Source organism: Corylus avellana, chromosome ca1, assembly GCF_901000735.1.
Source record: "Corylus avellana chromosome ca1, CavTom2PMs-1.0".
Classification (NCBI taxonomy): domain Eukaryota; kingdom Viridiplantae; phylum Streptophyta; class Magnoliopsida; order Fagales; family Betulaceae; genus Corylus; species Corylus avellana.
Window position 1 is genome coordinate 23,122,256 of NC_081541.1, and position 13,254 is coordinate 23,135,509.

The 13,254-nt window shown below is 36.8% G+C and overlaps 1 protein-coding gene across 1 annotated transcript; it reads left to right on the forward strand.

The window, feature by feature from the left end:
- The first annotated feature begins 1,818 nt into the window (after positions 1–1,818).
- On the forward strand, positions 1,819–12,259 carry LOC132181789 (mitogen-activated protein kinase kinase kinase 1-like). Its single transcript, XM_059595024.1, has 8 exons — positions 1,819–2,796; positions 5,248–5,332; positions 5,503–5,565; positions 7,782–7,939; positions 8,295–8,367; positions 8,485–8,544; positions 10,303–10,413; positions 11,337–12,259. Exons 1-8 carry the CDS (start codon positions 1,928–1,930, stop codon positions 11,553–11,555), a joined length of 1,638 nt encoding a protein of 545 aa, XP_059451007.1. The 5' UTR covers positions 1,819–1,927; the 3' UTR covers positions 11,556–12,259.
- The last annotated feature ends 995 nt before the right edge of the window (positions 12,260–13,254 follow it).

Below are 13,254 nucleotides of genomic sequence, written 5' to 3' on the forward strand. Positions count from 1 at the left end.
TTTCAGAAAATGATAAGAGGATTGGATCAACCATAAAAGACAAAGGTGCTGTTTCAAAAACAAACGACGTTTGCTTTTGTCATACGTCAAAGTATATCAATTTTGGTCACGCACAACTTTGTTTGAATAAATTAATTTTGTATTTTTTTCTCTCTAAAATTACACTTAAAAGTAAAAAAATAATCATTTTAAAAAATAAAACTGAAAAAACTAAGAGAGTCCCTTAGGTCCGGACCATCATTTGCAAAATGGTAATTTTGCAACCTCCAATCCCCTTTTGACACATCATCCATTCCATTTTAACAAAATAAGATCAAAACACTAGTTAACACAAACCCAAAACCCACAAGCTACCGAATCCAATCGCCAGAGACCCAGCCACCACCGAATCCAATCACCGGAGACCCAGCCACCCAGGCGCTGTGGGTCTGGCCGTAACCCATGGCTGGGTCACGGCCAGACCCAGCCATGGGTTTGTCGTGACCCACGGTCACGTTCTTCGGCCACTTTCTTGTCGGGCCCAGCCACCCACGGTCACCTTCTCCAACCACTTTCTTGTCGAATCCAAGCACAAAATTCGTTTTTAACGCATCAAAATCCGTTTCTAATACCTAAAAACTCAATTATAATGCCTAAAAACTCGATTATAATGCCTCAAAACTCGTTTTTGGATTTAAAACTAAAAGTTAGAGTTTGAAGGTTAACACTTTAAGATTTTATCACCCTAAAGGGACTCGGGATCCGCCAAAGAGGATGACCGTGGGTCACACCATACCCACAGCTGGATTTGGTGGCCATACCCATGGCTGGATTTGGTGTAACCTAGTGGGTCTGTTACATGAATACGTAATGGGGATAGAATTTAGGTTATAAGGGAACCTAAACCTTTTAGATTTTGAGGAAATCTAAAACCCTTTTTCAAACACAAGGTTTGAGATTAATTTTCTAATTCATTCTTTATTGATTGAAGATATTTAAATAAGGATACATTGGAAAGATAAAGATATAAATGATATTGCTAACTAATGGATAACAATTGAAACTAGCTAAGTCTCCTTAAGTAATTAAACTACTATTACTCTAAAATATTTATTAAACTACTCTATTCCAAGATAAGATAAAGACATGATAACTTCAAATACTTCAAGAGCTTCATAAGATTCATGTTTGCAAGTAGTCTCTCTGTTGTAGAATTCTACTCTCATAACAGGGTCATGGCCAGACCCATGGCTGGGGTGGCTGGGTCTCTCATTTCTCTCTTTGTTAAATCCTTCAATCTGGTGTATTTGTTCGTAGGGTATTTTTGTGCAATTTTTTTACTTTATCTGATATGTCAAACTATTAGTGGAGGCTGTAAGGATGGACCAGATTCAAGGTTTAATCAAAAACTAAAAGCGGTAGCCACCGTGGGGACCTAACGCTGATTAGGACTCATGGGATTCGGCCATGTTACTGCTGGGACTATATATTATTTTAATTTAAAATTTAATATAATTGAATGAATATATATAAATTTGTTTACAAATTTCGTAAGAGCTAAACACCGAAAGCTATTTTTTAATAAAATATTTTTCATTGAAAACAAATGGAACCTTAATCCTTTAATATTTTTTCAAATGGTTATTTTTTAATTTTTTTTATTAATTTTAAAGATGTTTTAGAAAAAATGTATACAAAAATATCTAATTTGAAAGCTTAAATAAAAAAATGTGATGAAAATTTAAATATATTTTTCCCAAAAAAAGGTAAAATTAGAGACGCTGACGTCACATAACATGAGAATTGACCAGTGTCACAGTAGGCGGCCTGGCAGTCGAAATCAGAACGAAGGCGTCACGAAGACCAGTCACGCCAACGGTTTAAGTATCTCCTCCATACCAATTCCACAGCTTTCTCTTCTGTTTGACTGGGGCAACTGAGAGGCGCCATGGATGCCAAGCAAAAGCGTCTAAGGCCGAAACTCGACCGCCGAAACGCCATCAAGAATATTGAGTACAACCCGCCGCCCTCTTCCTTAACCACTTCCCCTTTCGACGGCGACCATTCTTCGCCGCCCCCGGGTCTCCGGAGTCGCTCCCTCGAGCTGTTCCCGTTCTCCGAGAACCAAACCAGCTTCCGGGTGAAAGGAGTGGAAGGAGAATTCGACCTCATTTGCCGCTCCTTGGGGCTTTCTGGGCCCGAAGACTTCGCCATACCCACCGCTGCCTGGGAGGCCCACACGGCCCGCTCTTCCTCCGACATCTCCTTCCGCTCTCGCCGCGGAAACCACTCTTCTTCGGCTAAACCGGAGCCCCACAACGAATTTTCGGCCGAATTTCAAGCTAGGGTTGGCCTTGGTGCTGGCGACTCCAAGCAAAATCGTTCCAATTTAGCTGAGCTCGAGAGCAGTAGAATAAGGGCTAGCTTGGATTCTGTCACGGTGGGGCCCAGTGGAGGAATTAAGGGTGCCCGGCCGCCGGTGATGCTGCGGCCTTTGGTGGATAATATATTGAAATCATTTGCTGCTCCTCAAAGCGATACCGCTTCGAATGAGGAAGTTAGTGGAGGAATTAGCGAGGGGGAAGATTCAGAGGAGGGGGCGAGGTTGGGCGAGACGGACTGCCGTTTGGAATCTTCTTCGTCTGGATCGAACTATAACGATAATGGTGGTCATGATATTGTCGTTCGCACGTCTAGCGTGATTTCGGTGAGTAGTAGTTCGCCGAGCGGGAAATTTAGACGCAGCATTACGTCGTGGCAAAAGGGTGAGCTTCTGGGAAGTGGGTCTTTCGGAACCGTGTATGAGGGCTTCACTGAGTAAGCCATGAAATTTCGTACCATATCTTTTACTTCTTTTTGTCCTAGTTCTTGTGCTGGTATTAAATTATTTAATGAGGGTTTTCGCTGAGACTTGAGAGTGTATCGGAAATTGGATTGCAACGTGGGTGAAGCGGAATGTGGCTAGCTGTTAGATAATTTCAATATATTTACCATTCATACTAACCCATTACCTGGTAAAATGCAATGATAGACTCAAGAAAGCATGCCAAAATTTAGGCCGAGGTTGGTGTACGCCTGGTGAACGGTTGTTAGAGTGATTTGTTACAACTTGATTGGTTTCAGGTTGAGCTAAATAGTCCTGGGGCTAACTGGCTAAGATTGCGGTGGGTGTTATAAGCTCACTTGTAAAGGGTAGGATTGATTGTGGGGATCATATGTTAGGAATAAAATCTAAGGATATGTGGATTTGTAGTGGGTTATGATTAGTTGTTTGGAAGGAATTTTCCTAAGAGGGCCCTTTTAATCTGCTTAAGTGCAGTCAAAGTTAGAATACGACTGAGATAATGAGATCCAGAAGAAAAAACTTATGAATTTTGGATGGCCCTCTAGCTTCTTCTTCTTCTTCTTTTTTTTTTTTTTTGGATAAGTATGGTCTCTTGCTTCTTTAACATAGAATATCTCGTAAGGGTTTGTGTATGTGTGTTTATTTTATTTTTTTATGGGCAAGATTAGTTTCGTTATCTAAATAACAACAAGATACATAGAGGGGTGGGGGACCCAAACAAATTCCCCAGTACAGTTGATACTTGATTCAGTCCAATAGCTTTTTGGTCCACTGATCAAGAAACAGGCCACCAAAAAAGCGGTTTTGTAGCCAACCAAAAGATTGGTTGCTGATAGGCAAACCTGCTGTGACAAAGGGGTCTTGGTTGCCACAGTGGGAGGATTGCATTGAGATCAATTGAGATAGAGTCATAGCATAGGAACTTCACTCTGATCTCTGGGAAAGGAGGTGCCTGGCAGTTAGTGATTAGGAGACATCTCATATTTGCAAACTCCTTAGCAAAAAGGAGCACCAGCAGCTCGGAAGAGAGGGGAAACAATACAAAAGCCTCATATTTGCCTCTCGGAAGGGGAGAAACATGAAGAAGATGGCACGTGGACCCACTTGTGATTGTGGTGGTGCATGGGACACGCAGGTTGGGAGGGATGGGGTGTGGGGTGAGGCTGATGAGGCGGGGAGTGGGGTGTGGAAGGAGGGGGTGGACATAAAGCGGTAGATCTACTGCTTAGAAATCATAAATCTGCCACCCTAGGCGGTGTGTGAGGCGCATACATGAGGAAGCAAAAGAGGGATACATGGAGAAGAGGTTGACAGGAGGAGGGGTGCGTGGGCAGAGGCTAGATTTGGGTTACAAAACACAGAAAAGGGAAAGGAAAAAAGAAAAAAGGTGAAAAAAAAGAAAAAAAGAAGGGCTAAGGAGGATAGAATAGGCGGGAGCTCTTCCCTCCTCCCCAAGCACTCAAGAGGGTGGGGGGTTGGGGGGGATGGATCTCAATAGGGAGACAGAGGGTAAAGGCTTGTGTGGCTATATGTTATATAATGATACACAATCTTATATTTTACTATATTGGTCGATCATACTAGGATTTTGTTGTATATATTTGGTGTTACCCTTACTATTTCATTGTTATTTCTATTTCCTTCCTATTTCTACTAACTGTAATGGTGCTTGAAAAGATACTTTGGCATAGTTTCAACTGGACTTTAGATGAACTGTTTACTGGGTTTCACAGCATCCCCTGCTGACAACATTATGATTCTTGTGGGTGATCTGATTGATGTTCCAAGAAAAGTAATCAGGGGTGGAGTTGAGTTGTTGTAGGGTATGGGATTAGGTGCTGTCCAAGTAGCTACACCCCAAAATCATAAGTACTTGAACATTATTATGCCAAATTCTTGAAAGACATTTTTTTTATAAGTAATAATCTAATCTCATTAAAAGCGTAAGGCGCCCCTTAGTACACTAGAGGTATACAAAAGGAAACACCTAACTAGAAAGGGAAAAGCGAACAAGGAAGTTATCAAAACTAATTGACAGAGGGGATACATATTTTTCTTTTCAAGAAAAATATGACCCCCCATCTAAGGAATTTCCTAGAGTAGAATCAGTAGATAACCCAAAATTTTCTAGTGCTTGGCATTTTGTCTTGTTATTTTTCCTTTGCCTCTTTTGCAAAGAAATTTCTTCTCTTCTCTGTTCCAAACATTCCTTTCTATTAAACAGAACTTGTTTACTACAGAAAATGATAAACTGCATCACTTTTTTGAGGTTGTATAGCCAACTTCCAAAATTAAAAAAGATGGGCAAAGAGGTTGAAAATAGATCCAACTATAGTTGTTCTAATTGAGCGTTGTTAACATGCTATCTTTTTAGCTTTTCCATCTCCTCTCTTTCTCTCTCTCATGCCTTTGATTTTTTGTAGAGATGGGTTCTTTTTTGCTGTTAAGGAGGTTTCGTTGCTGGATCAAGGAAGCCAGGGCAAGCAGAGTATTTTACAACTTGAGCAGGTGAAAAAGAGTTGCTCTTTCTCTAATAGTCATCACTTGTTGTTTATTATTCCTCATTTTATTTTCCACAAATGACAGCTAAATTCAATTCAATACTTTAATTTGCGCCCCAAGCTATTGCTTTTTCATATTGAGATTCCTTTTCCTAATACCCTTCTTATTTGTTTTAGGAGATTTCTCTCTTAAGTCAATTTGAACATGAGAATATAGTTCGGTATTTTGGCACAGACAAGGTATGCTTCTTACTTCTGACTTAGGATTTAATCGTTTGTTCCTACAATGTGCAATCATGGAAATAGAATCATAATTTTGTTCTTGTAATGCATATTCTTGACTGCTGCATTTCCTGAATGAAAACCTCTTTATATTGTTGTTATGCAATCCTTTTTTCCTTTGGGCAATGAATTGCTGCCTCTGAGGTAGATCTAGTATATATTTTCTTCTGAAAGCCTGATGGATTATTTGTTGAAAACTTTACTCGTGATCAAATTGTTCTATCATTGAGATCCTGTACCATTGTTTTTTTGTTGAAAACTTTACTCGTGATCAAATTGTTCTATCATTGAGATCCTGTATCGTTGTTCTCTTTGTGAGGTAGATCAAATTGTTCTTTGGGAGTTATGTCCTAACAGGACAACCATGGAAGTTGGACATTCTGCAAATTTGAGGGGATCTGTTGCAATTCTTCTTCATTTTTTTTTTTCGTGTTCAAGTATTTTGAGATGTAAGACTTAGCTTATGGGGGCTTAGTGTTTCTGCATTTTATATTCTGTGTAGATTATATAATCTGCTGATAATTTCTATGGGGGTACCACTTTTAAGTGATCATGTGGCTTGATGATTTTATTCATTTACTTGCTTTGGGTAATGTAGTCAATATATTTTTGGGGAAATTACACTTACCTCCTTTCGGTCTACCACCTAATTTGCAATGTCCTCCCAAAACTTTAAAAGTTTTAATGTCTCCCAAACTACAAATCCCTTTCACTTAGCCGGCATTGTTAGGGTTTTATGTGAATTTGAACGGCAAATGCATTATGTGACAAACACATAACATAAAATGTCCATTATATCCCTATGAGATGTGTGAAAATACAATTATGCTGTTAGATTAACTTTTGGGAAAACTTCACTTAACCTCTCTAAACTTTCATCACTTTTGCAATCACCCTCCTAAAATTCAAAAACTCTTAATTTAGTGTGTCTAACTTTAAAAAGTTTGCAATGTCACCCATAATGCCGCGAATCCTCTTAAAAGAGAGGGGTTCCTTTTTTGTAAACAGGTCACTGTGACCTCCTTTGTGAGGAGGCTCCCCTTCTCTCGAAGTTACTAGGCTATTTTGCCGAGTTTTCATAGGTTCGAGATCCACATCTACGAATTGAAAGGTCCGAATGATCAACTTTGCAATTAGTTGTTAGAATCAACATCCATTAGGGTTTTTGGTTAAATCCTAACGGAGGCCTTGTAAATTCCCAAAATATCCATTTTTTTTTTATTTATAAAAAAAGAATTATTTAATGAATGTAATTTTGTAATTTTATAAATTGTACATGCGTATAAAGGTCATTTCACCCATTTGCTGTTTGATTTAACCCCAAACCCTAATGAGAGGGGTGCTATTGCAAACTTTTTAAACTTTAGGAGGTGATTGGAAAAGTGATAGAAGTTTAGGGGGGGTTAAATGAAGTTATCCCTTAATTTCTTTTTTAAGAAAATTCACTTAGCCATTCTATGAGGTGTTCATTCTTATAATTTTTTTCGCATCTATGAACATTCTTTGTCTTACCAAGTGCAGAGGTGTGGTAGCCTCCATGTTGAAACTGGTAATGTGGATTTTAAGTTTGGAAAGAAACCGAAACACCCGTATCTTCAGACTAATTGGCTGCAATATATATAATAATGAATAGATTATTCTCGTCGTGTATAAGGAGGATCATCCATTTGAGTTTCTAAAGGTCACCTCATTTTGGTAACTTAGAAGGATTTCAGCGAAGAGTGCTTATGAATCACGTCCACTTCCTAAAATGCAATAAAACTCGAGTAAGGAACGAAGCCCCATGATTGTAGGCTGTGGATCCCCATGGCTAGGGACCTGTGGCTAGCCATGGGTCTCAGGCCATCGAGCTGTGGACCATGGTGTTTTTCTTCTACTTTATGATGCAGGGGTATTATTGTCATTTTGGGTTGTGCGTATCGAACATGACCCATTTGCTGCCAGATTTAACAAAAAACCCTAACAAAGGGGGTTAAGTGAAAGGGCTAGGTAGTTTGTGGGAGACATTGCAACTTTTTAAAGTTTGGGGGGACATTAGGGAGTAAGTGTAGTTTCCCCCATATATATATATATATATATATATATATATATATATTTGCTGTTTAAATTCTTTTCTGGTTGTAATCCCAAACATACTAAGCTTTTCTTTCTTGCTCATAAAATGGTCGCTTCAGGATAAAAGCAAGCTTTATATCTTCCTCGAGCTTGTAACTAAAGGGTCACTTTCAAGTCTTTATAATAAGTATCGCTTGAGGGATTCTCAAGTCTCTGCTTACACAAGACAGATTTTGAACGGATTGATGTATCTTCATGATCGGAATGTGGTTCACAGGTGATATACATGATACTACTACCAAGTTTTTTGGTTTCATATCTTTCCTTATCATAGTTCTTATATTCCTCAATCTTGAAACCACAAATTTATCATATTGCTAACTGCATATTTGGATTATTAGGATATCAAACTAGGATCAACTATGCTAAGTTATATACTATGGTAGAGTGATTATAATGGCCACATGTTACAATTTGATTGAAGTTTATGGAAAAAGAAAGCATACCAGTCATTAATGTTTATTTTAGAGTTGGACCATGGAAGGAGCACTTGAAAAGTTGCTTTACATAGTTTGAATAGTATGTAGATTGCTTTATGCTAAAACTTGTCTTTTCCTCTTCCAATTTTCAAGGGATATCAAATGTGCTAATATACTGGTGGATGCAATTGGGTCAGTAAAACTTGCAGATTTTGGGTTGGCAAAGGTAGCTTTGTTCAATACAGTAGAATCACTTTTCTACACCCCTTCCCCCCAGCCCATTTCATAAAACTAATGAATGCTTTTCCATGTAATGTTGTATTGTGGTTGTTTTTCTTCTCAGGCAACCAAATTGAATGATGTTAAGTCTTGCAAAGGCAGTCCATTCTGGATGGCCCCTGAGGTCTGCCTCCTTTCTATTGAAATTATATATTTTTTAACGCGTATTAGATAATGCAATAGCCTCCTTTGCATTTGTAAATCAGTTTGCTCGTTAGAGTTTGCCTAAACCAAGTACCTGCTAGTAGTGTTGACCCAGATTATCAATGCTAATAGATTGACATTTTTTTTTTCTTTCTGTTGTTTGGTAAGTGATTAAGCTGTTATAGGAATATAAAATATGATCTTTCTCTTTTTTGTTATATTAGCAATTTATTTATCAATCTGTATGTTAATTTAGGGCAGTGTTTTTCCTTCACTCCTGAAAAACTAAATAAAAACATAAAAATTCTTACATTCAGTTAGAATCTAACCTTGATGGCATCTCCTACTGCAATCATATAAAGTGTAGGATTTGAGTTGGTCCAACTCAATAACTTGGTATACATCATATACATATTTTTTTATAAATTTTTATTTGGTTCCCGTTATTGTTTCTAATTCTATTCTTATCTCTCAAGTTTCCTCTCTTTTATGACTCATCTACCCATTTAGATCACCTTTTTCTTTTGTAAGACTTAGTCTCTCCCACTTATGATAACTCGCTCTCACGCACATTGCCTAATCCTGTTTTGTTTCTTTTGTTTTCATCCACTTCTAAAACTACTATCTCCTACCAAAATATCAAGAACACACTGGTAGTTCACATGCATCACGTGGGGCTACTAGCTTGTGTGTTTGTGCGCATGTGTGTGTTTATACATATCTGTTGACATATCATATATAATACATATGCATATACGTATATGTATTTACATCCCTTTTTTTTTTCATAAATGCTGAAACTGTCATTCAGGCCCCACTGCTGGTTGGGGCTTGCTTGCTTCCTAGCCTGATTCCTGGGCCATCATCTTTGCCCCAAGCTTAGTCAATAATACAGTATGAGTTGTGGGCTAAGTTCAGGCTTGGCCAGAACGGACAGCTGCTTGATGAATCTAAGGATTCTACTCTGGGAATTAAAGGGTTTTAATTAGTTTTCAACAAATTACTGCTTTAAATATGACTCAAACTCAAGACTTGAACCCGACCACTAGACAAAAAAACTCTATTATGATGTAACATGCAATCTTTTTTATATTTGTATATATATTGTATATAAGGATATTAAGTGTATATATGAATACATTTGTTTTTTTTTTTTTTTGATAAGTATATATGAATACATTTGTGTACAAAATATATAATAGAAATCATCTATATAGCTTGTTGGGTTTACACAGCACAATATTACTGAGCCCAATTCACAATCGTATAGGTGCTCTTGATTCTACTTCAACCAACTTAATATAAAAAGAAAGGGAAATAAATGCATGTCAAGAATTTAATTTAATAAATATGACTACAGCATGATTATGTTGTGCACACACTATTTCTGGTAAGTGCCCATAGTGTAATGGCATTTAGTGGCTATTGATAACGTGAGAATTCTGGATGCTACTGGTGATATCCCTAAACATTGAGTGCAACATTACATTCTTAATATACTTGATGAATCAGTGGATATGTTGCACAACCCTAGGAAGTATATGATTTCTGATGCAACTGTTCTTACTTCAATATTTTTTTTTACTTTGCTATTATGTATTTATCAAGAAAAAGCTTGCTACTATATTTGTATTTACAAGCAAGGCTACTTTTGCATTTATATGCTTAGACCCACAATTCGCCAACCATGCTTGTTTATAATAGATGTTCTGGATTGACCAATTACCTGCAATTATAGGTTGTTAATCTAAAGAACCGTGGCTATGGACTTCCAGCCGATATATGGAGCCTTGGATGTACCGTGTTGGAGATGTTAACGTGTCAGCCACCATACTCACACTTGGAAAGCGTACGTATGACATTTGATGTATATTGAACATTATCCATTCATCCCATGGCTTTCATGTTTAGCATGCTCATAAATTAGGATTTTTTTTTTTTAATTGCCTTCTGTATCTGTTAATTTATGTAAGCCAGATAGCGGTCAAGTTGAATTTAAAACCTCATCACGCGCTGAGTTGTTAACTAAGAAGTTGTCATGATAAACTTTCTCCATTTTTTTTGGGCCTCTAAAAAGATAAAAATAAATTTGAAATAATGACAGTGTCTAGATGTTAATCTGGTTCATCATCTAGTGACCATTCCTGCATGAGCTTAATATCAAACTTATTGGACAGGAGTATTGATATCCAAAATCAACTTGTTTACATAAAGGTGATCTGAACCTATAAAAATTGGTAGTTACATGTATCACATTGTTCATTAAGAATTACTAGTAGAACATTGATTTCGAATTTGCTAGTGGAAGAAGAACACTGTCTCAAGAGACAATAAAGTAACTCTGCTGAGACCGTTCAAGGCTTGCTTGGGATTTGTATGTGATTTTAATTATTCTAGCTTTCTCCTAATCCATCCATGGCCATATTCATTCTTGTTTACATTTTTAATCCTTTTTTATATTAGTGGGCACGAGAAGACTTGAGATTAGAATGGTTCCAATTTTTTCAGCGCTAGTGGCTGTACACCAATTTTAGACAGGTGTAGTTCCTATAAGAAAGGAGCTTATAAATGTAAAGATAAAGAAAAAGGGAAAAAAACATTAATGGAGTTGTATCGAAAAGAAAGGCTCTATTGGAATCATAGGAATGCTCAATCACATAAAGTTGAGTTTCTGTAGTGCCATCAGTTTGACTAAAATTTTGGCATATTATAGCCATTTCTGAAGTTGGATCTTAAAAGTTTTGGTATATTATATCTTTTGTAACATGACAGATGCAAGCACTATTTATGATTGGCAAGGGTGAACCTCCTCCAGTTCCTGATTCCTTATCAAGAGACGCCCGAGATTTCATACTCAAATGCATACAAGTTAACCCAAATGATCGGCCTACTGCAGCTCAGCTATTGGACCATCCATTTGTGAGGAGACCCCTTCGAAATTCCTTTGACCTTGTTGTTGGGAACATATATGTGAATCAAACACAGCAATAGTAGTCGAGCTTAGCACTAGTGTTTTAAAAAACACAAAACATCATGATAGAGAACAAGGCATAATCGCATACCTTGATGGTATGTGGCTAGGGTTTTGATGATGAATGGCCAGTGCTTCAAGAGGGTGGGCTCTTATGCACAAGATCTCCGTATACAGGCGTTTTCAACCAAGAATCATAGACTTGGTGACCAAGTTTTTCCCAAGATCCTAGTAGAGTTCGACTACTCTATGGAAAAACTTATTATGCAATTCGGCCAATCCCAATACTGTAAATTATTAGCTTGTAACATAAGGACTATGTATATATGTCGTTTAATGTTAGAACTCACATTTTTATCTTACATTTATTCTATAATGTTGATGTGCCAGTTTTAAAACAAAAAATTAAAGAATTGGTTGAGACTGTTACATCAACATTGTAAGATAGTTGTGGAATAAAAATGTGATTTCTAACATTAATTTATATAAAGATATTTGATTAGGTTTTTAGGGTTGTCAAATTCATTGCCAAAATATATTTGGTTGTAAGGTTTGGTTTAGGGTTAAGTTGGTGAAAAAGTTGATCCAAGTCATGTTTATTAAAGTTTGTGTATATTGTCAATATTGACCTAGTCGAACTAAAATAGTCATATTTTTTTTGAGTTAGAGCTCCGATTGAAGTAAATTTGACGTTGGAGCGTCGACTCAAAATGTCAAAATGCTATATCTGTTTAAACAACTTTATTATTAAATGAAAATGCCACACAAGAAGTTGAGTTTTAGGACACTATTCCTAACACCTGCTGCTTTTGAATAATTTGTGATTACACGCCGGGGTAACTTAGATTAGAAAGGAGATTAATCCTAATTAATATTGATTTTGAAGTTAGAAATGTGTGTGAATCACCACCTTATCTGCACTGCATCCACCAACATGAACAATTGAACTTGTTATATATCCATATTATCCATGAATTGTGGTTGGCTCTTGTGCTTCAAAATGAAATAGTTATTATTGCTTTTGTTGGCTTTTGGCCTTCAGAAGGATCTCTCTGATTGCTTGCTGCACTGCATTTAGTTTTGTGTTTGGTAGGCGCCAAAAGTAGAAAAATGTGGGCACGCCCAAGCGTGTTAGCTGGGAATTGGGATCGTGCAAACAGAATATTCACAATGCATTCCTGCCGATTCCATAAATAAAAGCCAGGGATTTTGTCATTTACTCTACCTCGTAAGTCGTAACTGTAGAGGCAACCTGTTGAATAACAATTGTCAGGGATTAAGTTTTGTATATTATTATTTTTTTTTCTTTTTTCATTAAATGTCTTTTTTGTTACCTCTTTTCTTTTCCTTTTTATTTTTATTGGGAAAAATACATACTCGTTCAAATTATTATTTTATTATTAATGTCCCTCCAAATTACTAATTGTATGACAAAAATACCATTTAAAAAAAATTCTAAAAAAAAGAAAAATTGAGGGTTGCTTCAAACTATCAAGTTTGTCAACTATCAAAAACTTCTCAATATCCCCAATGACAAAAATACCCTTTATAAAATTAAATTTTTTTTTTTAAAAAGTAAAAACTAAATTTGTTTTTGAAAAAATTCTAAAAATAAAAATTTAATCAACTAATTTTTTACAAGTGTTGATCAAAATGTTGATTTTTGCTGCCACATTATCAAATTTTATAACAATTGTATAGCAGTCTAGTAAGAATGCG